This window comes from Lutra lutra, chromosome 13 (assembly GCF_902655055.1).
Source record: "Lutra lutra chromosome 13, mLutLut1.2, whole genome shotgun sequence".
Lineage (NCBI taxonomy): Eukaryota > Metazoa > Chordata > Mammalia > Carnivora > Mustelidae > Lutra > Lutra lutra.
The window spans coordinates 62,423,080-62,450,077 of record NC_062290.1 but is presented as its reverse complement, the minus strand read 5'-3'; the positions used below and the strand labels follow the sequence as shown (position 1 = coordinate 62,450,077).

Below are 26,998 nucleotides of genomic sequence, written 5' to 3'. Positions count from 1 at the left end.
ATAGATACCCTATTTATCTTCTGATCCAAGAGTCCAGGCTCTACCCGCTGTACCACATGCTGTTCAGGGTGGTAGTGGTTCCTTTGAGTTAATGTTTCCTGAGAGGTGAAGTGCAACGTCCAACTTTAATGATAAAGGCTATATCAATAGTAACACATGACCTCCTATTTCAGATAGAAGAATTATGGGCCATTCTGGGTGTTGCTGGCGGTCTTAGAGGATGGCTCTTCTGTCTGGGTTTGTTTTAGTGTCTCTCTTGATTACCAAGAACATTCTGCCACTTACTTTAAGAATAAAATTGGGGCACCTGGGTGGCTCAGTGGGTTAAGCCGCTGCCTTCGGCTCAGGTCATGATCTCAGGGTCCTGGGATCGAGTCCCGCATCGGGCTCTCTGCTCAGCAGGAAGCCTGCTTCCCTCTCTCTCTCTCTCTGCCTGCCTCTCTGTCTACTTGTGATCTCTCTCTGTCAAATAAATAAATAAAATCTTTAAAAAAAAAAAAAGAATAAAATGTGCTTCTTGCTGATGGGGGAGGTTGGAAGGTTCACTACAAAGGCTGGGCCAGGACTGCCACCATCTTCTATCCCCGTGGAGTGTCAGACATTGTTATGTGACTCCCACACCAGCATCTCTCATGGCTGACCAAGGCTGATTTCCTTAAAATGAGGAGAGAGTACTAATAAGAAAGGGTGACAAGACAACACATATAGAAGCACAAAGGAAGTCTTCATCCTCGAGTTGAATTTGCCCAGGATATGTGCTGATAAAATCAGATTGGAGCATATAACTGAACTCCATCTATTAGAGGCGCTCACAGCCACTTAAGAGAACGCCAGGCAAGAAAGACCCTGGCAAGACATTTTCTGCCTGCCAGAGTAACTCCTTCTCTTCCTTTCCCAACCTGGCTAAAAATACAACCAACATGTCACTAAACACACACACACACACACACACACACACACACACACACAGGGGGCACACACAAAACAAAAAAGCCTACCATTTGTTGAGCAGATTGTGACAGACTATCAATTAGCTAAGTGTTTGGTATGCAAACATCCCCAGTGCTAACTCACCAGAGGAGGGCTTGCGGGGAGGAGGAACAGAGAGTGTCAGTAAATGAGGGAGGAAGGCTGGCTGCCTCCGAAAGAAAGTGCTGGAGCCAAAGCTCTGACTTCATTGGCAGGTGAGAATGGTGCAATTGCCATAGACGTCCACCTAGTGGCAGCAGTTCTAGCCAGAGCCCCTCTACCCCAATTGGTTCAGGTGATGACTATTTACTGCAAACACACCTGCGCAGGGCCCTCTGAGTGGGGGTGGGCAGCAGCGGCGTGGCGTGCGGAACCATTCAGAAGGTTGCAGTTCCTCAGCTGGGGTCCCTTTTGGGGCGGGGACTGATCTAGGTTTCTTTATAAATTCCAAGTCGGGGGGATAGAATCTGCTGGAAGCAGGGATTTGAAACTTGCAAATAAACGGAACTAAAGCATCATGTTAGTTTCTTTCTTTCTTTCTTTCTTTTTTTTAAAGATTTTATTTATTTATTTGGCAGAAAGAGAGATCACAAGTAGGCAGAGAGGCAGGCAGAGAGAGAGAGGAAGCAGGCTCCCCGCTGAGCAGAGAGCCAGATGTGGGGCTTGATCCTAGGAACCTGAGATCATGACCAGAACCCAAGGCAGAGGCTTAACCCACTGAGCCACCCATGAGCCCCATTATATTAGTTTCTAGAGTATGTTCGTTGCCAGAATTGCTAAACCTCCAGGGGATGAAGAAATAGCAAAAATAGGAGAGGCTAGTGTTCAACTAAAGATGTTAATGAGAGTTGCTGATATGAATAATGGTGAGTCAGTAGCAGGCCAGGGAGTGAGGTGAGTCTTTTGCTCTGTTCCTTCTGAGTCATAAACCAGCCACCACAAAGGGCAGTTTGGTTTTCAGATGGATTTGGACATGATCTAGAACTTCTGTAAAATGAGAAGGTTCATTGATTAATTATATAGGCCAGCATTTCCCAGATGTGGTACGCATTCCACCTGGGGAAGTGCAGATAATTAGATGAAATGTTTTTTATTTTAATAGCTTGGTATTTACTTTAATGTGCCTTGGATGAAATAGAATATTACAGCACAAACCTGTGACTGGTTTTCTGTGTACAATGGTGATATAAAATTTCTGTTTGAAACACTGTTAGTAAAGATCCAACAGTCGATCTCAACTCAGGTCTTGATCTCAGGGTGGTGAGTTTAAGGCTCACCTTGGGCTCCACATGGGGCCTGGAGCCTACTTAAAAAAAAAAATGTTTGAAATGCTTTCATTAAAAATAAGTTTATCTGAAGAAAAAATATTAAGCAAATAATAATATAGGAGATGTTATTAAAAGAATCTGGCAAAAGTCACAATGTAAACAATTGGAAAGTTTGGGAAATACACATTAAACAAGGGAATGAAATAGATTGACTTGTAGACAGGAGAGTTCAGAACACCAGACAAGTAAAGGGAAAATGTTAGAACTCTTAAAGGATCCAGGTTCCAGTTCTAACTGCCACTAAGCCTATGTGACACTGGCCTCCCTCTGGATCTCCACTTTCTTACCTTGAAAATAATCTAACACCTTGCTCAGCTTTACTTTTTAGTGGTTCTATTAGATTATGAGCAATCATAATAACAGCCAGCATATTAAGGTCATCTGTGAGCTGAATGTTTTCCATAATTTTTCATTTTAAATTTCCATAATAGTCATGAGAGGTAGGTGTTATGATACCCATTCCATATACAAGGGGATCAAGGGTGGGAGGTTTTAAGTAACTTTCCCTAGGTTGTACACAACCTGATGCAAATAACCTTAGATCAGACTCCAGAGCCTGTGTTTTTTGCTCTTAGCCTTGCTGTGTTGCGATAGTTAGTTCCTATTCACCCTTCAAAACTAAGCTCAAGATCATCTATTCAAAGAAGTCCTTCTCTTTCCACCTTGGCTAGTGTCCCTCATCCATGTTTTCTTACTGTTCTATGTATGCTGTGTTTTGTTAATTTGCCTTTGTATCCCCAATACCCTGCATTGTTTTGGGCAGAATAAAGAGTCAACAAATGTTGACTCTTTGAAAAGAGGAGATGTATAAGGGAGAGGGAAAAGGAGAAGCCAGGAGAGGGAGGGGATTGGAAAAGAAAATATATTGCTATCTTATTTTATTCAATAAGAAAGAAGTAGACTTGAGAGGTAAGAGAACAAGGTAATTAAACGTATGGTCTTCTAGATCCAGCTGGGACACCTGGGTGGCTCAATCGGTTAAGCGTCTGCTTTCAGCTCGGGTCATGGTCTCAGGGTCCTGGGATCGAGTCCCACATCGGGCTCCCTGCTCAGCGGGGAGTCTGCTTCTCCCTCTCCCTCTGCCACTCCCCCTGCTTGTGCGCTCACTCTCTCTCTGACAAATAAATAAATAAAATCTTAAAAAAATAAATCTCTAAAAAAAAAAAATAAAAAAAAAATAAATCTCTAGATCCAAACCACCCAGCTGGGCCATTTACTAAGTGGGTGATTTATGGTGCAGGGTCATGCCTCTTCTTCAGTTTCTTCATCTGTAAAACAAGGATATCAATACTTACTTACCTTAAAGGAAGTTGCAGAGACCAAATGAATTCTATATAAAGTGCTTAGAATAGTGCCTGGTATATGGTAAGCAGGTGCTCAATAAACATTGGTTATTATTATTATTATTATTTTGTGTGTGAAATGACTAAAAGGGGAAAAAACCCACTAGTATAAAGTGAAAAAAAAAAAACCCATGACACTATTACATACATATAAAACCTCTTCATTTTCCCAAATCTGCTTGTTGATCAATGCAGATTCATTCCATGGCAGTTACAAATAAGAATTATAGCCGTGGTGCACAGTGTAATATCCTTTTCTTTCCGCTTCTATGGCAATAGAATCAGTACTCCATATCTACTCTCAGAGCATTTGGAAATATCGATATTAAAATGACCACACTGTGTTATATTCTAATTCAGATTTGCTTGTTATCTCTCACCCTCAATCAGACTGAGTTTCTTGGGGAAAAGGACTCTTGTTGATTCTTCTCCATGTCACCAATTCTCCGTGAAGAACCTGGCAGTAAATGTTTGTTACGTTTTTGCCAAATGAATATCATAGAAAAGATGTATACATGTGAACAATAAAATTTAAACTATTATGTGGTATTTACCATACAAGAAGCTCATTTAAGTGTGATTATAGTTTGGAAAGAGAGATCACTTCTAGGTACAAAGAGGTAGTAGAACAGAATGGTTAATCTGAACTTTAAAGACAGACTGCCTTGGTTTTAAGCCCTAAGTCTAGCACTAATGCGCTTAGATGATCTTGGGATATAACCTAATCTCTTTAAACCAGTAATGTCCTTATCAGTGAAACAGAGATAATATTAGCTGGACAGACTGAATGAGATAATGTATATAAAACATTAGGTACCTATTATGTGTTTGTAAAGTGGCTAACATCTCTTCCTCCTCCTCATCGCCATCATCATCACTGTCATCAAAGGCTTTGTGATGGAGGCGCTCACTACCTGGATGGGCAGACACAAGGAAAGAACACTGAACAGCCAGGAGGTGTGAATAAAGGTACTGTGGGTGTTAGAAAGAACCAAGGGCAAACAGAGAGGACCAATGGCACTGTTTAATTAGAATATTGGGTATTTTCGGGAAAGGAATGGGAAGGAAGATCAGGAAGTTGGCTTTAAGGGCCAGGATGAGAAATTAAGTCTTTATCCTGAAAGTATTACTGAGACTTGACAGTATTGTATACAAGGTAGTGACCGGTTCAGAGTGAGCCATAAAGGGAATGTTCTGGCTGTTTCTGCAGGACAGTCTGGGGATAGTGAGGGAAAATGGAAACAGATAATCCACCTAGGAAGCTTTTCCAGTACTTGAGTGAGAAGGTGAGGTCCCTCTCTGGGATGGTGGCATGGGGAAGGATAAGTGGGAATGAACATGTGGGACACTGGGAAGAAGAAATTCATGGAACTGTGTCCCTCTGGATGTGAGAAGGCGTGAGGAGGCAGAGGAGAAGACAGTTGTGAAGATTTACAACTAGATGACCAGGAGCATGGTGCTATTGTTCTGACAGAAAGAAACCAAAGAGGAAAGTGGCCTGAGGGGGCAGACAGATTTGGTTTTTGTTATGCTAAGTTGGAGGTGCAGTGGGATATTCTGTAATGAATGACATACAGGAGACGCTTAAAAACTTGAGCTTAGAACTCAGACTGATATTTATTTAGAAGATATATGCACAGAGGTAATAGCAGAAGGTCTACAGTTGGATCAACCACCTAAGAAGGGTGGAAGTATACAGAGAAAAGATCAGGGAATCATCCTTGGGAAATACCTCCCACATTGCGGGGAGTGAAAGAGAAGCCTGTGAGGAAGGATGAGGAAGAGGGAGAGAGGTGAAAAATATATCCTCACAGATGCCAAGAGCCAGAGCAGGTTTCAAGGAGGGTGGAAGTGCTGGGAGGGGTTGTGAGCAAGTTTCTCCCTCTCAGAGGTAGAACTGCAGAGAGGCCACGGGACTTGGCCGCTAGGCATCACTGATGAGAGAACGAAATGTGGAAAGAAAAACTAGACTGCAGGTGTGAAGGAAGGAAGAAGGGTTGTGGGGAAAAGAAGGTCAACTGAGTATGGAAGGAGTTCAAGAAATTGGGGAAAGAAAGATGTGATGGCGGCTAAGGTGGGAGCAGAATTGATCTTCCCCAGACAAATGACCACTCACGTTTCATCAGGAGGTGCTTATTGTCTATACAGTAAGAAGTAGAAAGAAACATTGGTGGAGGAGGCCAGAGGACAACCTTTGCCACAAACTAGATTGAAAGGCAGGTTGCCGCCGTTCTAGAACCGTAGACCATGTTATCACTAGGAGTCCTGCAGCATCTGGTTAAGCAGAGACAGAACTCATTTATCACGTATCCACAGACCATGAGAGAGGGAAACCAGAAACTCTCCCTCTCCACTTAGGAAAACAAAGTTTGATCCACTCTTTGAAAAGAATTCGAAAGCTTTGGAAAAGTATCTTAGCAAGGAAGGAACACTAAGAAAAGTAAGTGCATGATATCTTCCCTTTCTTGACTTGTGTGCGCAAATGCACTCTAGGAAAATGCCTAGGTGCATCACGAGACCACTCCAACAATACCACGAACACTGCCCATGTTTAGGACACTCCTATCCGCACAGTGCTTTTCATTCTACAAAAAGCTCTCATGATTGGTTTTGTCCACCACAGAATCCAGGTGAAGTTTTACTTTTCCTGTTTTACAAGGGAAGAAGCCGAGGATTAGCAAGAATGCAGCAATTTCCCCCCGGATTACACCGCTGGGGAGTGGTACTGCTACATACCCTTTGCTCTTTTTCCTGAACATTCTCAAATATCACTCCCATGGTCCTCACAGTATGATGCTCTGGATATGGCATGACAAACCACAGTGTAGCAGGACTCTGATCTCCCCTGGTGTGGGGGCTCTATAATTATCAGTATAGCCTAAAAACACATAACCACATTAGCTTTGGAGCACTTGTACCAGATCATGTTTTTTTGTTTTTTTTTTTTTTTAAGACACATTTATTCAGCGTCAGGATCAGACTATTACGTTTAGCAATCAACAGCATGGGTGCAAAAAAAAAAAAAATCTACATTAAAACCCTTTGTTGGAATGCTTTGCACTTTCCACAGAACAGAAACTAAAATAACCTGTTATACAAATAGTCTTGAATGCAGTCCTAGAGTTTTTTGCCCATACACATGGGTATTGTCTAAAACATGTCTTCTTTGTAGCAGATAGGCCTTGCCACCACTGTGCTTGGCTGAGTTCACAAATCTGTTGTAACCTGTAGCTTCCCTGTCACTTCTCTGGCTCTTCTGTCCTGCTAAGCTTTGTTTCCTGGCAGTAATTAAAACCTTTTGCCACTGCCATAGCTACTGCTCCTGCTGGAACCACCATAGCCACCTTGGTTTCCTGGTTTGGCAAAGGACTGGCCTGCACCACCATAGGGGCCAGAGCTTCTGCCTCCAAAATTTCCTCCTTTCGTAGGTCCAAAATTTGAGGATTGATTGTTCTAATTGCCAAAATCATTATAGCTTCCGCCACCTCCAAAGTTGCATCCCTTATAGCCATCCCCACTGGCACCATATCCACCACCATCTCAACTGCCACCAGAGCCACCTCGACCACTGAAGTTCCCTCCATGACCAAAGTGGTCATTCCCACCAAAATCACCTCCACAACCACCACCGAAGTTTCCAGAACCACTTCGACCTCTTCGGCTGGATGAAACACTAGCCATTTCTTGCTGAGATAGGGCTTTCCTTACTTCACAGTTGTGGCCATTCACAGTATGGGATTTTTGAATGACAGTCTTATCTACAGTTATGGCCGTCAAACGTTACAAAAGCAAAACCCCTCTTTTTGCCACTGCCTCGGTCAGTCATGATCTCAATCACTTCGATTTTTCCATACCTTTCAAAATAATCTCTTAGATGATATGCTTCAGTGTCTTCTTTAATGTCACCAACAGAAGTCTTTTTCACAGTTAAGTGAGCACCAGGTCTTTGAGAATCTTCTCTTGAGACAGCCCTCTTTGGTTCCACAACTCTTCCATCCATCTTGTGTGGCCTTGTGTTCATGGCAGCCACCACCTCCTCCACAGGTGCCTACGTGACAAAGCCAAAGCCTCTGGAGCACTTGGTGTTTGGATCTCTCATTACCACACAGTCTTTAAGTGTTCCCCATTGCTCAATATGGCTCCTCAGACTCTCATTGGTTGTTTCAAAGCCCAGACCTCCGATGAAGAGCTTCCACAGCTCTTCAGGCTCCTTGGGAGACTCTGACTTAGACCTGATGGCGGTGGGAGTGGAACTTTAATGATGTGCACTTGGCGGCATCCATGAGCAGAAAAGCTCAGACCATGTTTTTGACGGGATAGTACCTCATGTGCCCTCCTCCCTTCTCACCCCCATCATAAAGCCCTGGGGCAGAAGTTCTTAGCCATGTTTCCTTTCTCCCCACACCTGCATGGTTCAATCAGCCTTCTGAAAAGCATGAACAGGGCCTCAATATTTAAACTTGCTCCAGATGGGTCAGGAGGTGGAAAAGCCATTCTCTCCCTCAATAACTGGTTTGGTCTTGTAGGAAGAAGACCGAGCTCAGAGGCTGAAGGCCCAGGTTCCAGATTTACTCTAGCTCTGTGACCTGAAATCACTCGATACTTAGCACCAGTATAAAAATGACCATACATTGGTCTGAAAAATATGAAAAATGACCATAATTATTTTATGTCTACTGCAAGGATCCTGTGAAACACTTGTGAAAGTAGGGAAGGCCCTGTGCTGGGTTTAATTTTCTGCTGTGGTTGGCTTGAAATTCTTTCTCATTTTTTTTTTAAGATTTTATTTTTATTTTTTGAGAGAGAGAGAAAAAAAGAGAGAGAGTGTGTGTGTGTGTGTGTGTGTGTGTGTGTGTGTGCATGAGCAGGGGGAGGGGCAAAGGGACAAGCAGACTCCCCGCTGAGCCTGGAGCCTGACATGGGGCTTAATCCCAGGACCCTCAGATCATGACCTGAGCCAAAGTCAGATACTTAACTGACTGAGCCACCCTGGAGCCCCTCGACTAGAAATTCTTTTTTTTTTTTTTTAAAGATTTTATTTATTTATTTGACAGAGAGAGATCACAAGTAGACAGAGAGGCAGGCAGAGAGAGAGAGAGAGAGGGAAGCAGGCTCCCTGCTGAGCAGAGAGCCCGATGCGGGGCTTGATCCCAGGACCCTGAGATCATGACCTGAGCCGAAGGCAGTGGCTTAACCCACTGAGCCACCCAGGCGCCCTCGACTGGAAATTCTTAATTTTTGTAGGAGGAGCAATGCCTCTTTGTTGTGCACTGAGAAATGCAAATCTTGTAACTATATCCTGCCTATAAGGCCCCTCTGGGCTCCAGTCTATAATGAATTGAATTGTTAGGAAATAGACAACCCTCAATCCTTCTACTCTACCTATTAGCTAAATTTGACACAATTGATCACTCCCTCCTCCTCTTTCTTTAAAAAAAATTTTTAGGGGCACCTGGGTGGCTCAGTGGGTTAAAGCCTCTGCCTTTGGCTCAGGTCATGATCCCGGGGTCCTGGGATCGAGCCCCGCATCGGGCTCTGCTCATCGGGGAGCCTGCTTCCGTCCCTCTCTCTATCTGCCTGCCTCTCTGCCTACTTGTGATCTCTGTCTGTCAAATAAATAAATAAAATATTTAAAAAAAAATTTTTTTTAAGATTTTTTTTTTAAAGATTTTATTTATTTATTTGACAGAGAGAAATCACAAGTAAGCAGAGAGGCAGGCAGAGAGAGAGGAGGAAGCAGGCTCCCTGCTGAGCAGAAAGCCCGATGTGGGGCTCGAACCCAGGACCTGGGATCATGACCTGAGCCGAAGGCAGCGGCTTAACCCACTGAGCCACCCAGGCGCCCCAAGATTTTTAAAAAAATTTATTTGACAGAGAGAGAGAGAACACAAGTAGGCAGAGAGGCAGGCAGAGAGGGGTTGGGGAAGCAGGCTCCCTGCTGAGCAGAGAGCCTGACGTGGGGCTTGATCCTAGGACCCTGAGAACATCCTAGGACCCTGAGAACATGACCTGAGCCGAACGCAGTGGCTTAACCACTGCGCCACCCAGGCGCCCCCCACTCCCTCCTCCTTGAAACATCTTTTCCAAGTGACTTCTGGGACACTATACTTTTCTGGATTTCCTCTGTTTCGCTGGCTGTTCCTTTGCTGTTTTCTCCCTAATCTGTTTGCATGTTACCAAACTAAACTCCTCATCATCTCTGGCAATCCTGCTCCTCCCAGCCTTCCTCATGTATTAACAGTAACTCCATCATTCCCCGTGCTCTGACCAAAACCCTTGTCTTTGTCTTTGACTCTCTCTCACTCCATATCCGATTTGGAAGCTGCTCCAGAATCTGACCTCTTCACCACTCCCATCACAGATCAAGGCTTAATCATAGCTCACTTGGATTATTACAAGACCCTTCTAACTGGTCTCCCTGCTTCTGCCTCCTCCCCTGTCGATAAGAGTCTGTTCTCCACACAGTAGTCAGAAGAATCCTTTAAATATATGTCAGATCACATCAGTCTTCTCTTCAAAACCATCCAATGACTCTCCATCTCAATCGGAGTAGAAATCCCTACAAAGAGCAACAGACTTACTCCTCTGAACCTACTTCCTGCCACCACAGGTCATTTGCCTGTGTCCCTTTGCCTGGAATAATACCCTCCCAGCTATCAGCCTGGCTGGCCCCTCACCTTTTCAGTTCTGCTCAACTGTCACACTATTGGGGCATCTGGGCAGCTTAGTTGTTAAGCATCTGCATTTGGCTCAGGTCATCCTGAGATCAAGTCCCACATTGGGCTCCCTACTTGGCCGGGAAGCCTGTTTCTCCCTCTCCCTCTGCTTGTGTTTTCTCTCTCACTGTCTCTATCAAATAAATAAAATTTTTTAAAAAGATTAAAAAAAAGAAAAACAGGGGCGCCTGGGTGGCTCAGTGGGTTAATCCTCTACCTTCAGCTCAGGTCATGATCCCAGGATCCTGGGATCGAGCCCCACATCGGGTTCTCTGCTCAGTGGGGATCCTGCTTCCACTTCTTTCTCTGTCTGCCTCTCTGCTTACTTGTGATCTCTCTCTCTCTCTCTGTCAAATAAATAAATAAAATCTTAAAAACAAACCCAAACAAAACCAAAAAACTGTCACTATCCGTCAAGCCTTCCCTGACCATCCTGTTTACACAGCAACCGGCATCGACCTCCCCCCTCATTCTTTAGCCTATTGTTCCATGCTCAGTTTTCTCCAAAACACTCATCACCATCTGGTATTTTACATTTTTAACAAATTTGCTTAGTATTTATCTCTCCCCATTAGACCGTAGGCTCTATCCAGACAGGGGTTTTTGTCTTTTTTTTTTTTTTTTAAGATTTTTTTTTTTTTTTTTGACAGAGATCACAGGTAGGCAGCGAGGCAGGCAGCGAGGCAGGCAGCGAGGCAGGCAGAGAGAGAGAGGAGGAAGTGGGCTCCCTGCCGAGCAGAGAGCCCGATGCGGGGCTCGATCCCAGGACCCTGGAATCATGACCCGAGCTGAAGGCAGAGGCTTTAACCCACTGAGCCACCCAGGTGCCCCGGGGTTTTTGTCTTTTAGCTGCCATATCTCCAGAACATAGGACGGTGCCCGTGAGTGACACCAGGCAGAGTTCTGGAACAGACGATGGGATTACTATTATTAAGTCACAGCCACCACAGGTCCTGTGAGTGCATAAAGTGCCTTCACAGGCTGCAAGCCCTGCATACAGGAGTGTGGGCATTTATGGGGGTGCTTCTGCAACTGCCTCTCACTAGACTATACTGTGGGGATGGAAAGGGGAGTCAGGAGAGGTAACTACCGAACCCCACCCCCAAGAGTCTGATGCTTGGAGAGAGGTTTCATGTGTGTTTATATGCAAATAACTCTAGAACCAGGCAGCATTTGTTTAAAAAGTAGCCAGCCTTGAATGGCTAATATCTCACATTCTGGTAATGGCCCCAGAGTTTTCTACAGAGAGAAGGGACAATGAACTATGGCTTCAGAACTTCCTGTGTGGCTATTCTGTCCCAGACAAGTTCCTGCTCTGGCCTGCTTATCACATCAAAGACACCTTGCCTGACTTCCAATCTAGTTTACTCCAAGGTCCTTCCACTGGCCCCCTCCGCCCTGTATTGGCCCTACTACTGTTAACTTGAGACCCCACCCTCTCATAGTCCCTCCGCAGTCTGCTTCTAGATACAGGGAACATGAGGCAGGAGTGGAATTAACTTAGGAAGGCTGCAGCAGACCAAAGAATCTATTATTTCCTTACAATAAGGATGTGTATGACTTTCTTGAGCATACGGTGCCCAGAATTCAGGGACTATATCCATCGGTCTTTGCGTCCTGACAGTCTTGGTCAACTTTTGGCACAATACGTGGCATTCCCTAAGGTTTACCAAATCATTGAACTGAACATAATAAACCCTGAGTAAAGATCATTCTCATTAAGAAGTACTTCCGCATCTTCTGTAAGGTACCCCAGAGATATCTGATAAGGTTATTTAACTGAGCTATCATAAGAAACAACTTAGTAAGAATTAAAGCATTTCAAATAAAGGGATCAATATTTAAGATGCCAGTTGTAAATGATAAACTTTATCATTTACTTTATACTACTTTAAAATTTTTTATTTTTTTATTATGTTCAGTTAACCAACATGTTACTTTAAAATTTTTAAAGTTACTTCAATTTGTATTTGATTTCTTTAAGCCCTATATCTGAAAATCCAAAAACGATCAAGACGCAAATTGCAAATTACACCTTCCATTCCTTCCAGGACTCCTTTGTAGAGACAGTCTCTGAGGTTATGAGTTTTTAGATGTTTTCTGATGAGAAAGACTGGAAAATTTAGGAATGTAAAGCTAAAGCATTAGGATCTGGTGACTGAAAACCACATTAATTCTGGGTGCTGGGTATATATGGGTATTTGTTATGTGATTCTCAATATTTTCCAGTGTGTTTGAAAAACTTGCTTCTCTCATCTGTTCATACATTTTCTTTTTTTTTTTTTTAAAGATTTTATTTATTTATTTGACAGAGATCACAAGTAGACAGAGAAGCAGGCAGAGAGAGGGAGGGAAGCAGGCTCCCTGCTGAGCAGAGAGCCCGATGTGAGACTCGATCCCAGGACCCTGAGATCATGACCTGAGCCGAAGGCAGCGGCTTAACCCACTGAGCCACCCAGGCGCCCTGTTCATACATTTTCATACCCAGACAAGATCAAGCCTGAAAAAGATAAGCTGTCTTATAATCAGTAAGAGGTACTGTTGGCAATATATAAGAAAATTTGGGGCAGGTAAATCATTCCCTCCTTGGCTCTTAGTTTATCCATATATAAAATGGGGGAGGGAACTAGATGGTTTTGCGGGCCCTTCTACTTCCAATGCCATAAGAGTTTAGAAAAGCAGGGGGCACCTATTCACATTTTAAAAGTTTTCTCTTGGGATGCCTGGGTGGCTCAGTTGGTTAAGCAGCTGCCTTCGGCTCAGGTCATGATCCCAGCGTCCTGGGATCGAGTCCCACATCGGGCTCCTTGCTTGGCAGCGAGCCTGCTTCTCCCTCTGCCTCTGCCTGCCACTCTGTCTGCCTGTGCTCACTCTCGCTTCTCTCTCTATGACAAATAAATAAATAAAATCTTAAAAAAAAAATAAAAGTTTTCTCTTTATAAAGGATTCTTTCCAGATTTCCTACATTTCTTTAGTGCATTTAAAACTATGTTGTGGGAGGTACCTGAGTGGCTCAGTCAGTTAAGTGTCTGACTTCGGCTCAGGTCATGATCTCGGGGCCTGGGATTGAGTGCTGTATCTGGCTTCCTGCTCAGCTGGGAGTCTGCTTCTCCCTCTGACTCTCACTCCACTTGTACTCTCTCTCTCTCTCTCTCTCAAATAAATAAATAAATAAATAATAAAGTCTTTGAAAAACAACAACAACAATGACTTGGTTTACCAAAATCTGGTTAGTATATTAATAATATTAATAAAAGCAGCTAATACTTGTTAGCAAGTTCAATATGCTGGGCACATAGAAAATGTTTTATACAGAGTATTTGATTTAATCTTCCCAATAATACCATGAGATAGATACCGATATTGTCCCCGGGTGTAGCTAGGTCAGTTGGCCCCCAGGCTATTTAACTGACCTGAGCAACACTGGAGTTCAAACTCGCTTCAATACAATCTGTGACTCTAGAATATTGTTAATCCCGCATTTCTCAGACGGGCTGCTCACATCCGGGTGTGTTCAGTCATCCTTCCCTACTTGAACAGCCTCCTTGCCTTCTCAAATGGGGTAACCGACCGGGGTTGGAGTAATTCCTTTGGTTCCAACTTAATTTCTGTGGCATAACACGGTCATATTTTCATCAAGAAATTCTTTTTGACATTTCCTGGACAAGTAACAGTGGATTTCACTAGTTACCTTGAGTCACTGGAGAATGATCAGGTGAACAGAAAAGAGTTCAGATTTGCTTCAGTTTCCTAATTTCATTCTTGGGCGCTATCATCTAAATTTCACAGCATCTACAGCAAGACTTTACATTATTTTGCAAAGGATTGAGGTAGAAAGAATGCCATTTGCAGGAAAAGCATGTAAGTCTAATTTCACCCCTTCATAATGTTCACATTCATTATTTTCACTTTTTTGCAAGAACTGTGTGGGGTGTCAGGAATTATTTACCCACCTTGCACAGAGTCACAGAAAGGGGGGGGGGTGACTTATTCTAGGACATGGACTGGTTAGGTCCAAGACCTAGGGTTCTTTCTACACTATGTTACTTCCATAGTGTAGAAAGGTCCTTCCATAAAGGACCATCAGACTCAGGCACTTTTCAGGCAACAGAAATAAATGACTGCTGTACCAGAGGTTGCGCCATGCCAGGCTGTGGCCATGGAGTTCCCTCTCTAACCAGTAACTATGCTACAGGATGAGGATAGTAGGACCAACCATACCCCCTACTCACTCATACCTGTGCAGTGTGATAAAGAAAGTAGAAGTGCCCAACAGCTGTGGTCCAACCAGATAAAACTTTTAGGCGGGAAGTTAAGTGACAAGTAAACTTGTGTGCCTGTGTGTGTCTAACTGTTAGGTGCTTTTGATATTTTTAAAAAGGTTGCTTGTGGAAGTTAGACCAAATAGCAGAAGGTATTACAGCAAGATGGATTTGGGAAAGGACCAATCTCGCTTGACACGCCGTCAGACACCTAATCCTCGTCAAGAAGAGAACCATGTTCCAGGTAATGGAAAGAGATCTTCAGAGGTCTCTAGTGGCCACTCAGATGACTTGGTGACTGTTGGGAAGAACTGGGGCTGTGATTATTTTCCTAAATTTTATGGATCTGGCCCCCAAAAAGGACAAAATTGAGTATGTTCATATAACCTTAGATGGGAAGTATTGGGGTTATATACCTTCTGAGGTGACTTATAGTGCCTTGATTCTAATAAGCCAGAGAAACACAAGGAGATAACAAGTTATTAATAATATATTCAAGTGAAAGATAATGAAAATACCCAATACTGGATGGCTGTGGTAAGACAAGTACATGCTTATACTTCTATGGTAGTGTAAATTTGTTATGATTTTTGGAAAGAGATCTGGTCTACCTAATGTCCGATCTGTAATAGAGCTAATTCTTTTGACTCACTAATCTTAGCCTTGAGTCTGTTCTAAAGTGACATGTCTCAAAACATTTTGCAGAACCCTAGGCCTTGAGATAGTTTAAAAAAATTTTTTTTGTGCTGTGGATCTCTTTGGCATTCTGATAAACCTATAGACCCCTTTATAAAATAAATATTTTAAATACATAAAATTGATAGGATTCCAGGGGCGCCTGGGTGGCTCAGTGGGTTAAGCCGCTGCCTTCGGCTCAGGTCATGATCTCGGGGTCCTGGGATCGAGCCCCGCATCGGGCTCTCTGCTCGGCGGGGAGCCTGCTTCCTCCTCTCTCTCTACCTGCCTCTCTGCCTGCTTGTGATCTCTCTCTGTCAAATGAATAAATAAAATCTTTAAAAAAAAAAAAAATTGATAGGATTCCAGAGGGAACAATTATAAGATACAATTACCAAAATTAAAAAATTGTGATGTAGTAATATATATGCTTATTTGTAAATGCATTAAATAACAAGATCATATTAAGGTGAGTCTAAAACCATTGTATCAGATTGAATATATCATCTCAAATAAATTGTATTTTTGGGTATCTGTAACAACTGTATTGTGATGAAAAAAACTGTGATTTCTTTTGGTGACAAAGTCAGTTACTGTACAAAAATTGCTGTGGTTTGTCACCTACATTCATAATTGAAGGAAATTTACTTAAACATTGGTAAAAATAAAGGTATGTTATTCCCCCATCAAAGTTCACCAAGTACTTCTATTCTAAGAACAAAAGGTCCTGTGGTCCAAGGGGCATGCTCTGTCTCTTTGGAATCTCAGTGGAAGTTTATAATCACTTTACAGTTCTAAGAAGACCCACTAACTTTTCACAAACTTAGATGGCAACAGAACCCTTTTTTGATAACTTTCCAAAGAACTTGGAGAAACATCATCTTAAGGAAAAAATTCAAAAGGAAAGAAGCTGTATGCATGAATGTTCTTATTATAATTTGATCTACAATGGCAAAAAAATTTGCCATAAAATTCCCATAAAATTGGCAACAACCAATGCTAGTAGAATGACTGGGCAAACAGGAATACATCAACTTGATTGAAATTACAATTATGAGGACTATCTCATAGAAAATATATCTGACATAATGTCAGGTTAATAATGATAAAATTATAGTATGCAATCATTACAGATTTATGTAATATAAGGACTAGATGGGTATGAGAAATAAAATGAAAACAGGTTATAACATTAAGGATGGCAGAACATGGCTGATTTTTTTAATGTTTCTACAATATGTAAAATTATTTTGAAGACATTAATGGGTTAATAGCACACTTATGTACTGATTCTTTCGTTTAAAAAGTGTTTACTGAATGTTTGCTCCTAGGCATTCTTTGGAGGTCAGTCCAAGGATAAATAAGATATGGTCTTTGTCCCCCCAAAACTGGGAGCGAAACAGACACCTCGTGTAGAGGTTCTACCACTGTGACCTAGGACTCTTGCTGATAAATGCCACAATTTATCACTACATCCTCTAACTTCCATTTTGATCCTACAGAAGTCACTGGAACTTGGAATTTGCGAAACAGAGAGCAACTCAGAAAAAGGAAAGCTGAAGCGCAAGAGAAGCAAAATTTGCAGTGGCATTTTGGGTATAGTATCATTGCGAGGGAAAAGAACTTATATTTGTCCAGTATATGCTTTGGATCAAGGAGTGCTGACGTGCTTTTACACACTGTTTCTTTCCAACAACCCCAGAAATTAGAGGGGGGGGGGGGTTATTTCTATTTTACAAAACAAACAAAAAAACCCAAAAAACAAAAAACCCCAAGTCTCCAAAGGTTAAATCTCTTGACTAAAATCACATAGCTAGTGAAGGGTTGGGAAAAGAATTTTATTCCTGTTCTTCTTAAATTAAAGCCCCAGGCAGCTGAATCATATTGTAGAGGGGCCTGGTGTTCTACTACCCTGGTAATACAAACATAGAAGCATCTTGTTGGGAGCAGTAGATATCTTGGAGGAGAATGTCAAGCTAGTTTTTTCAAGCTTTCAATTAGTAAAATCCTAATTGAATGAGAGTGCTAACTCTCCATGGAGTAAACCATGGAAACAAGTGATGGAAGAGTGTAGGAGTTCTTAAATCTCCAAGCAAAGTCACCTGCCTCCCTTAGGGAGGGAGTCTGAAACCATGATTATAAATGAGGCAGCTTCTAACTACACTCATTTAAAATAGGACTCTGAAAACAGAGGTACTTGGACATGCTTAGAGATAGAAACGGGGAGCCCAAGGAGCCAGAGTATGAGTTTAGCCTATCTAAGCCAGAGTATCTCAATCTGGGTACTATTGAGGCTGTGGGCAGGGTAAGTCTTTGTGTGGGAGGCTGTTCTGTGCATTGTAGATGGTTTGTAGCTTCTCTGGCATCCAGAAAGTAGTAGCACTCCCTCACCCCTGTTGTGACAACCAAAAGTGTTTCCAGACATTGTCAAATGTCTGCTGACATGGGACAGGGGGTGGGGCATTGGGGGGGTGGAACGAAGGGGCAAAATTGCCCCCAGTTGAAAACCACTGATCTAAACACTTATTATCATCATTCTTATTATTATTAGATTAGCAGTTAGATTTGCATTTCTTCATTGTGCTGCAAAAATGTTTCTTTTGATGGCAAAGATAAAATAGGTTACATATTTGTAGGTGTCATTAAGTAAAATGTAGATGTTTTAGCATTTTTCTGGAGAAAAAGCACCTATCCCCCTGTGGACTGAGTTACCAGCTAGTTTGCTACGAGGCGAGTTTCTACAGCACCAGTCAGCTCACATGTGATTGGTAAATAGGAGAATGATGTCAGTATAATGTAGAAGTTGTATTGGTTTGAGATTTTGCCTGGTCAAAAGGGAATACAATTAAAACCTTTAGTCGGAACGGGAAAAACCTTCAGCTTGGCTGCTGCAAAAGCAGGGGCCTTTTCAGGATGCATCCAGGCGTCCTTCCCCAGAGGACAGGATTAGTCCTGCACTGCTCCCCACATGTAGCTTGCACTACCTCCGGTGCCCAGCCTGCTGGCTCAGAGTACCCCCACCATTTGCATGATCTCAGCAGCTGAAAGCCTGCATTTACACTGTTGCTTTTGAGTATTTTCTTTTTTTTTTCTTTTTTCTTTTTTTTTTTTTTTAGATTTTATTTATTTATTTGACAGAGAGAGATCACAAGTAGACGGAGAGGAAGGCAGAGAGAGAGAGAGAGAGAGGGAAGCAGGCTTCCTGCTGAGCAGAGAGCCCGATGCAGGCCTCAATCCCAGGACCCTGAGATCATGACCTGAGCCGAAGGCAGCGGCTTAACCCACTGAGCCACCCAGGCGCCCCGCTTTTGAGTATTTTCACTCTGTCTCAGGTAGCCTCCAGCTGGGGTAAGCGGCCTGTCTGGACTACTCAAGTCATTTCCTGGGTACCCATTATTTTTGTTGGTGTTGCACAAGGGGCGCCTTTGTGGCTCAGTCAGTTAAGCCCCCCGACTCTTGATCTGGCTCAGGTCTTGATCTCAGGGTTGAGTGTTCAAGTCCCACGTTAGATCTACTTAATAAAAACAAACAAACAAAAAAGTTGCACAGAATTTTAGTTATTTGCCTTTATTTTTCCCCCCAAGCGCTGCACTTTTAGTGAATGATTTGCAGAAAGGTTTTCCAGGAGTTATGGTTTTCCAGGAATTACAGCAGAAACTTTTGTACTCGAGTCCTTTGGCAGGTGACTCAGTTGAAGAATATCCTATTAGCCCCCCTAATTCCACACTTGCCAAGCAAACTTCTGATAGTTACTTGGCTTCTCAAATACTTGGTACAGAGAAAGAATACATTCGTCTGTTAGTCCAAGCATCCTCTGCTAGGTGACTTTGCTTTTCTCACTGTTACCTTAAAAACTGGTCTTTAGGCTTATCTATCAGTCTCTCTGAGCTGGTTGATGAGTTCTTTTTTAAGATTTTTTATTTATTTATTTGACAGAGAGAGATCACAAGTAGACGGAGAGGCAGGCAGAGAGAGAGAGAGAGGGGGAAGCAGGCTCCCTGCTGAGCAGAGAGCCTGATGCGGGCCTTGATCCCAGGACCCTGAGATCATGACCTGAGCCGAAGGCAGCGGCTTAACCCACTGAGCCACCCAGGCGCCCTGGTTGATGAGTTCTATCCCAGATAAAGGGAGCTCTTCTCCATGTGCTGATGGAATTGGGTTTCTGGGCTTGCTGGGTTGGGGTGGGGGTGGGGCAAGGCTGAAAAAGCCACTGAAGTAGATGACACCTTGGTAAGTCTCTTCGCAGCTGGCTGGCCATGCTCTTGTGACACATCTCTTTACTGCTGAGGGCTGTTCTTACCGTAACACACCATACAGTGAAACCTTGGTGGTTCCAGAAAGAAGCAGCAGAGGGTCATGGTTAAGAGCCCTGGCTGTTAAAGCCAGAATGGCTAGACCTGAAGTGTGGCTCCCCCACTTCTAGCCATTAGACCTTGGACAAGAAAGTGCCTCAGTTTTGTCATCTGCAAAATGGACGTGGTAATAGTATCTGTCTCATAAGTGGATGATGTGAAGATTATATGAGATAATAGAATAAGTAAATTACTCAAAACAGTGCCTGGCACATAAGAAGGACTGGGCTTCCTGTATTAATAGGAGTACTAATTTATATCTGAATAATTCACTCATCCAAGTTATTATATGCAGTTCTTTTTAAAAAAAGATTTATTTATTTATTTTTAGAGAGAGAGGGTGTGCATGAGACGGGGGAGAGAGTGAGGGGAAGCAGATTCCCTGCTGAGCAGGGAGCTCAACATGGGGCTCACTCTCAGGACCTGAGATCATGGCCTGAGCCAAAAACCAAGCATTGGATGCTTAGCTGACTGAGCTGCCCAGGAACCCCTATTATATGCAATTCTTACAACTACCACATGAAGTTGGACAGATACCATTTACTCCATTTTACCTATGAAGAAACTAAGGCATAGAGAGCTTAAGTGACTTGTCCGTGATAACATAGCTGACGAATGACAGAGTCTGGATTAAATTTTAGGCCACATAGATGTATTTGTCTCTTTTGAAAAACAACCAGGAAGAATATGGAACATAACTCAGTTTCCCTCAGAGTTCTACCTAACCAATTATTTAGGATTTAATATCTAGGATGAAATGTGTTTCCTGAAAAAGTCACGTACACCGTCTTTTAAAAATCTGACAATGAGGACTTTATAAATTATCTTGTGTCCTCTGTTACTTGGAATTAAACTCTGTAATGCTGAGGTTTCATCCTGTTTTTGCACATTTTCTTCTATATTACTTTTTTAAATTTTTTAAATTTTTTTTTAAAGATTTTTTAAAAAATTTGACAGGCAGAGATCACAAGTAGGCAGAGAGGCAGGCAGAGAGAGAGAGGAGAAACAGGCTCCCTGCTCAGCAGAGAGCCCGATGTGGGGCTCGATCCCAGGACCCTGAAATCATGACCTGAGCTGAAGGCAGAGGCTTAACCCACTGAGCCACCCAGGCACCCCTCTTGTATATTACTTTTAATTCTTATTTTTGACTGTCTTATTACATATATAACTTTTATTTTTTATTTTTTTAAAAATTTTATTTATTTGACAGTGAGAGAGAGATCACAAGTAGGCAGAGAGGCAGACAGAGAGGGGGAAGCAGGCTCCCCGCCTAGCAGAGAGCCCGATGCGGGGCTCAATCCCAGGACCCGGAGATCATGACCTGAGCTGAAGGCAGAGGCTTATCCCACTGAGCCACCCAGGTGCCCCACATATACAACTTTCAAAACATTGATTTCAAACTCGTTCTTGTGAGGCCACCTTTAAAAAATTTTTAACTATGGAAATCACCAAACATAAATAAAGGTAGAATAGGGTACCCATTTAACTATGCAAGGAATTATGAACACTGCAGAGATATAAAAGCACTGGTTTTACCTTGTTTGCTAAAAGAAATAAGAATATTTATTCTCAATATCTCCCCAGAAAAAATGAAAGTATGAGGCAGCCCATGTCCCTCCCCTAAAAGCATGACCCTCATCATAAATCCTGAGCAAGGAGAACATTTCAGCCTGTGATCTATAAGAGAAGGCTCCGCAGAGCAGGTAGCATAGAACAGAATTTCAATAGGTTTAGAAAAATGATGAAATGTTTATTTATAGCACCTTTTCCTCCCCCAACCCCCCAGCCCATCTGCATTAGCCATCTGTATTTGCTTGTAGTGGCAATAACTAACTATTTGTCATTAACTGCAATTTCCATGCATATCCTTTTATCTTTTAGATCCCTCCTCTAGCTATTAATTTGGAGTAGGTATAATATGGCCATTCATGCCTTTCTACTAGGCTGCTTTATTTCCAGAAATGTTTTTGCAGCTTTTGGCCCAGCTTACAGTACATCTCATTTGATATGTATCACAGCGATTAACATTCTGTACACAAGACGCTGAGTTAGATAAGCAATTATACATATATCTTCTGTCTGCGGGCTGCACAGACAAGGAGCTGTGCCTAGATTGCAGATCTAGAAACACAGTTGTATCCATTTGCGCAGGGCATAGTGGGACTAAGTCACATAGACTCGACCCAAAGAGACTACTGTGTAAACCAGCATCCCAGTCTATTCCTGTACAACATGAGTAATACACTTTCCATGACCAATCTTTAAGTATATGGTTTCAAACACACACACACACACACACTCTACACTCACCAGGAAGATTCTGTGTGAGCCAGGTGTCAGAGGCAAAAATTCCCCGAGGGACAGTTCTTCTCTTGCCAACTGAGAACATTTAGCACTTCTCCTTCATTTTACAAACAAGAAGGTTGAGTTCTAGAGAGATTAAGTATTTGTTCATGATCATGCAACACAGTAGGACGCGGGAGGCCTGGGACTGTTATCACTAAGGATTTCTTCCAATCCTGTAATCCCATTGCTGACACTAATTCTTATCTTCCCCAGAGAGAAAAAATGCAAGCGGCCAAGGACAGGAAAAGGAAACAAAAGAGGCAGAAAGGGACGACAAAGTACGGAACTGAAGGAGGAACCTCAGTCACAATTTAAAAAAGACACAATGGAGAAAGCACTGGCACCTATGGAGAAAGAAACTGAACCACCTAAGAGTATAACTGAAGTGCTGTCTCTGCTAGCCTCTCCCAAAAAAGTTATGCCTGAGACACAATTTTCTGCAGTGGATCAAGAAAACATACATCAGGATCATTCTTCTGAGTTACAAGAAACAGTTGTACAAAACCACCCTTCTGAAACATGCCAAGATGTGGCTGAACCTGAAGCCCCCTCTCCTACAATGTACCAAGAAACGGCCATGATTCAAGGCCATTCTTCCATAATGTGCCCTGATACAGCTGAACCTGAAGATTTTACTTCTACAATGTGCCAGGAAATAGCTGTACTTCAAAACCATCCTTCCAGAATGTGCCCTGATACGGCTGAACCTAAAGCCCTCTCCTCTGCAATATGCCAAGAAACAGCTATAGTCAAAGTCCTTCCTTCTAAAACATCTGAAGACATAGCTGACCTGGAAGCATGCTCTCTTGAAGCATTCCCCAAACCAGATATGCCTAAAGGGTATGCTCTTGAGATATACCAAAAGAGAGCTGAACCTGAGGAATACAATTCTGAACCAGAACAAGGAATGGCTGAGATTGAAAGCTTCTTTCCTAAGACACAAGAAATAGCTGTGCCTGAAGACCTTTCTACAAAGACACACCAAGAAACAGTTGAACCTGAACACTTCTCTCGTGAAACATATAAAGAAATTGCTGTGCCTAAAGCATTCTCTCATAACACAACCCAAGAAGTGCCTGCTCTTGAGGAATATCCACCTGAAATACACCAAGAAACACCTGGGCCTGAGGAAGACTCACCTGAAATATACCAAGAAACACCTGCGCCTGAGGAAGGCTCACCTGAAATATACCAAGAAACACCTGGGCCTGAAGATCTTTCTACTAAGGCATATAAAAATAAGGATCTGCCCAAAGAATGCTTTCCAGAACCATATCAAGAAACAGGTGGGCCCCAAGGACAGGATCCTAAAGCACACCAGGAGGACGCTAAGGATGTTTATACTTTTCCTCGAGGTAGGGTGTTTTATTGGGATAAGTCAGTGACACTGCCACTTAATGGGATTCCCCATTTATAATTAGAGCACCAACATAGGTACGTCTCCCTCGGAGTGGTGATTTTATAGCCTGCCTTAACAATCTTAGGGTATCTCCCATTATTGCAAGGGATACCATTAATGTCATTAGCTAGTTTCGAGTAAAAAATGTTTTTCATCCAACCAATGTCTGTTTGGCACATTTACAAAGAATTGAAAGAAAATCATTGAAAATATAAGTGTGGGGCGCCTGATGGCTCAGTTGGTTAAGTGACTGCTTTCGGATCAGGTCATGATCCCGGAGTCCCGGGATCAAGTCCCACATGGGGCTCCCAGCTCCGTGGGGAGTCTGCTTCTCCCGCTGACCTTCTCCATGCTCATGATTTCTCACTCTCTCTCTTTCTCTCTCAAGTAAATAAATAAAATCTTTTAATAATAAAAAAAGAAAATATAATCGTTTATAGTAGGTGTTTGATATACCTGGGAAGCTTTAGCCAGTAAAGTGAAATGAACCCAATATAAGATGAATTATGTACAAAATATTTTAAAGAACAGTCAAGTCTAAATTAATAGGAAAATTTCAGGAATACAGTTTTTCTTGAGAATAAAAGTTTCCCAGCAAACTTAAAGCAAGTAAATTCTCAGGGTACAAGGTATGAGGGATTTATAAAGAGAAAATATGATCCTATTACTGGGATTTTTGTAGGATTTATCAAGTTTGCCAAGAACCCCTTTCTATTTCAATGCCTATTCCTGAAAAGCTTTCTCCTAAGCATAACACTTTTTAAATAATGTGACCTTTCTTCTGTTTGACTTACTCTTCATACAATACTGTGGACAGTGTTAGCAAAGGGCTGAGTCTACCAGACTAGAGTTCTGTCCAGGCAATTGTTTCCTAAAGAAATCCCTCTGGTAGCTTATTTATTCTCTTTCCTAAAAGATGAGTGCAGCAAAAGCATGGGGTTAGTTGGGTTCCCACAGGTTTTAAAGAAATACCTTGAAAAAATTGGAGTAAAGAAAAGAAAAAATTAGAGTAAAAAGCAGATGGGTGAAGCATGGGCCTGTGCTGACAGGAGCCCCTGCTGGAGAAGCAGCTCTCATCCACACAGGGCTCCATTCTAGAAGGTTCATTCTTGCCAAGGTTAATGTGGGCAATTAATTCGTGATTTCTTTTTTGGGGGTTTTGTCTGGCCAAACAAGTGGAAGTATCTACCTTTTTTACTGAGTAGAAAATGTTCATAATAATGAATTATGAATGTTCATCATGATAAAGGAGGGCAATATGTAAGTGAATGTAGAGTAAGTCCACTCTAACACCATTTCCTATCTTTGATCCTCATCCTGAAGGTGGTTTTCCTTCATTTTAACAAATGAGATAGTAGGGGGGCCTGGGTGGCTCGGTGGGTTAAGGCCTCTGCCTTCGGCTCAGGTCATGATGCCTAGGGTCCTAGGATCAAGCCCTGCACTGCGCTCTTTGCTCAGCAGGGAGCCTGCTCCTCCCCCCCACACCCGCCTGCCTCTCTGCCTACTTGTGATCTCTATCAAATAAATAAATAAATAAAATCTTAAAAAAACAAACAAATGAGATAGTAGAATACATTCTGTAACCTGCGTTTTTTCACATACACTATATATCATGGCCATCTTGTGAAATCTTTTGTAGCAGTTCTATTACATGTGCAATAATTTATCCAGCCAATCCCTAAAATGACGAACACTTACATTACTGCCAAGTTTTACTGTTAAAACAGCATTCGATGGACATCATTGGAAGTAACATTTATGGGGTACTTTCTATGTGCCAGAAACTATTAAACCTTTTGGGTGAATTATTTTATTCAATGTTAAAGCCCTAACAGAAAAACAATATTATCCCCATTTCATAGATTAGGAAACTGAGGCACAGGAAGCTTGTCTGTCCAATTATATTCTTTGGATAAATCTCTAGAAATTGAAATGCTGGGCCAAAAGGTACCTACATTTAATGTTTGGATACATTCTGTCAGACCAGCATCCCAAAATATTGTAGCAATCCACACAAACCAAGAGTTTATATAATGCCTTTCCACTAGGCCCTTGCCCATACTGCATATTATTACCTTTAAAAAACTTTTCTGGGGCACCTGGGTGCCTCGGTTTGTTGAATGTCTGACTTTTGATTTTGGCTCAGGTCATGATGTCAGGATCCTGGGATTGAACTCTGTGTCAGGTTCTGCAGTCAGCAGGGAGCCTGCTTGAGGATTCTCTCTCTCCCTTTCCCTCTGCCGCTTCCCCTGCTTTTGCCCCTTCTCTAAAATAAATAAATAAATAAATCTTTTTAAAAAACCAACAACAACCTTTTCCTATGTGTTAGGCTTAAAAAAATAAAATTAAAAAACCCAATTGTTTTAATTTCTACTTTTTTAATGATGACTACTGCTACTAGGCATTAATATTATCATGAATTTGGATTTCATGACTATTATAAATGTGAATTTTTTTCTTTTGAGAATTGCCTGTTTGAATTCCTGTTCTATTTTAAATTTGATCTTTTGGATTGATTTTAAAGATCCTTATATCATAGTTATTAAGCTTTCACCTACATATAAGTTATAAATATTTTCCCTGTTGTTTTTGGTTTAACTTTATTTATAGTGGTTTTTGTCATCTACATGATAAGATTTTAATTTTTAGTTATTCAAAACTGTCATGATTTTAATATTTAGTTTTTCAAACCAGTCATTCTTTTCCTTTATGTTTTCTGGTCTCTATTCTGCTTAGAAAGGCCTTTCTAACACTAAGAGTATAAAAAACATTTTATTGTTTCTACAAAACTTATGGTATTTTAATATTTAAAACTTTTGTTTATTTGAAATTTGCTTTTGTGCAAGGTGTGAGGCAGAGTTTTTTTCCCCGAGATACTTAATTGTTTCAATACCATTTATTGAACCTATTTTCATATTTTATTTTACAGAAATGAGAGAAAAACCTGAAGCAGAAGAACCAGAGATACCAGCAATTGCAAATGTTCCTCAAGAAATTCATCCAGAAAATGACGTCTTTAGTTATGTTTTGTTTTAACAATGCTCAACCATCAATAGTTGTCCAACAAAATACACATCTTAATATATTACGTGTGTGATTTTTTCAAAACACTGTAGATCTCTACAATACTCATTAATATTTTAACGTTTTCTTTTTTTCATGTATAGACTCTGAGAGAATGAAGGTGTTTTTTTCAGGCTCTGTTACATAGATGATATCCTGCTAGTGTGTGTGTGTGCGTGTGCGTGTGTGTATATATACATATATGCATATTGGGGTGAGGATAGTGGTGGGGGAGAGACAGAAATGGGAAAGGAATGGCTGAATAATTGATCAACTTTATCAAGAACCTTTAATTCTTCTATATTTAATTTATTTTTTCCTTGGTTAATTCTTAAAAGTAGAGAAAGTATTGTTTGAACACTTAAAATCTGGGGGAGTAATAGTTTTCTTGTAAACTTTGTTCACTTATCCATGTAACAATAGCAACATTTTATTCAGACTTTGGTAGTCTTTTTAAGTTAATTTTAACAATTATTCTGGGACTCCTTCCAAGATATTTTTAGGGGATGAGTGATCAACGCAGTTTCCTGGAGTGTTTGAATTTT

The 26,998-nt window shown here is 41.7% G+C and overlaps 1 protein-coding gene and 1 pseudogene across 6 annotated transcripts; one reads left to right on the top strand and one right to left on the bottom strand.

Annotated features, from left to right (window-relative positions):
• The first annotated feature begins 1,169 nt into the window (after positions 1-1,169).
• Positions 1,170-26,998, top strand: HEMGN (hemogen). 6 transcript variants are annotated; one of them, XM_047699701.1, is made up of 6 exons: positions 1,170-1,184; positions 4,530-4,609; positions 14,738-14,862; positions 16,796-16,889; positions 22,205-23,346; positions 26,320-26,658. In XM_047699701.1, exons 3-6 carry the CDS (start codon positions 14,784-14,786, stop codon positions 26,424-26,426), a joined length of 1,422 nt encoding a protein of 473 aa, XP_047555657.1. In that variant the 5' UTR covers positions 1,170-1,184; positions 4,530-4,609; positions 14,738-14,783; the 3' UTR covers positions 26,427-26,658. The 6 variants fall into 6 exon arrangements, with proteins under 6 accessions (XP_047555657.1, XP_047555656.1, XP_047555655.1 ...); XM_047699700.1 differs by lacking the exon at positions 1,170-1,184 and adding an exon at positions 2,547-2,737; XM_047699699.1 differs by lacking the exon at positions 1,170-1,184 and adding an exon at positions 5,957-6,080 and having other exon boundaries at positions 26,320-26,659.
• LOC125082989 (heterogeneous nuclear ribonucleoprotein A1-like) lies at positions 6,819-8,134 on the bottom strand (annotated as a pseudogene).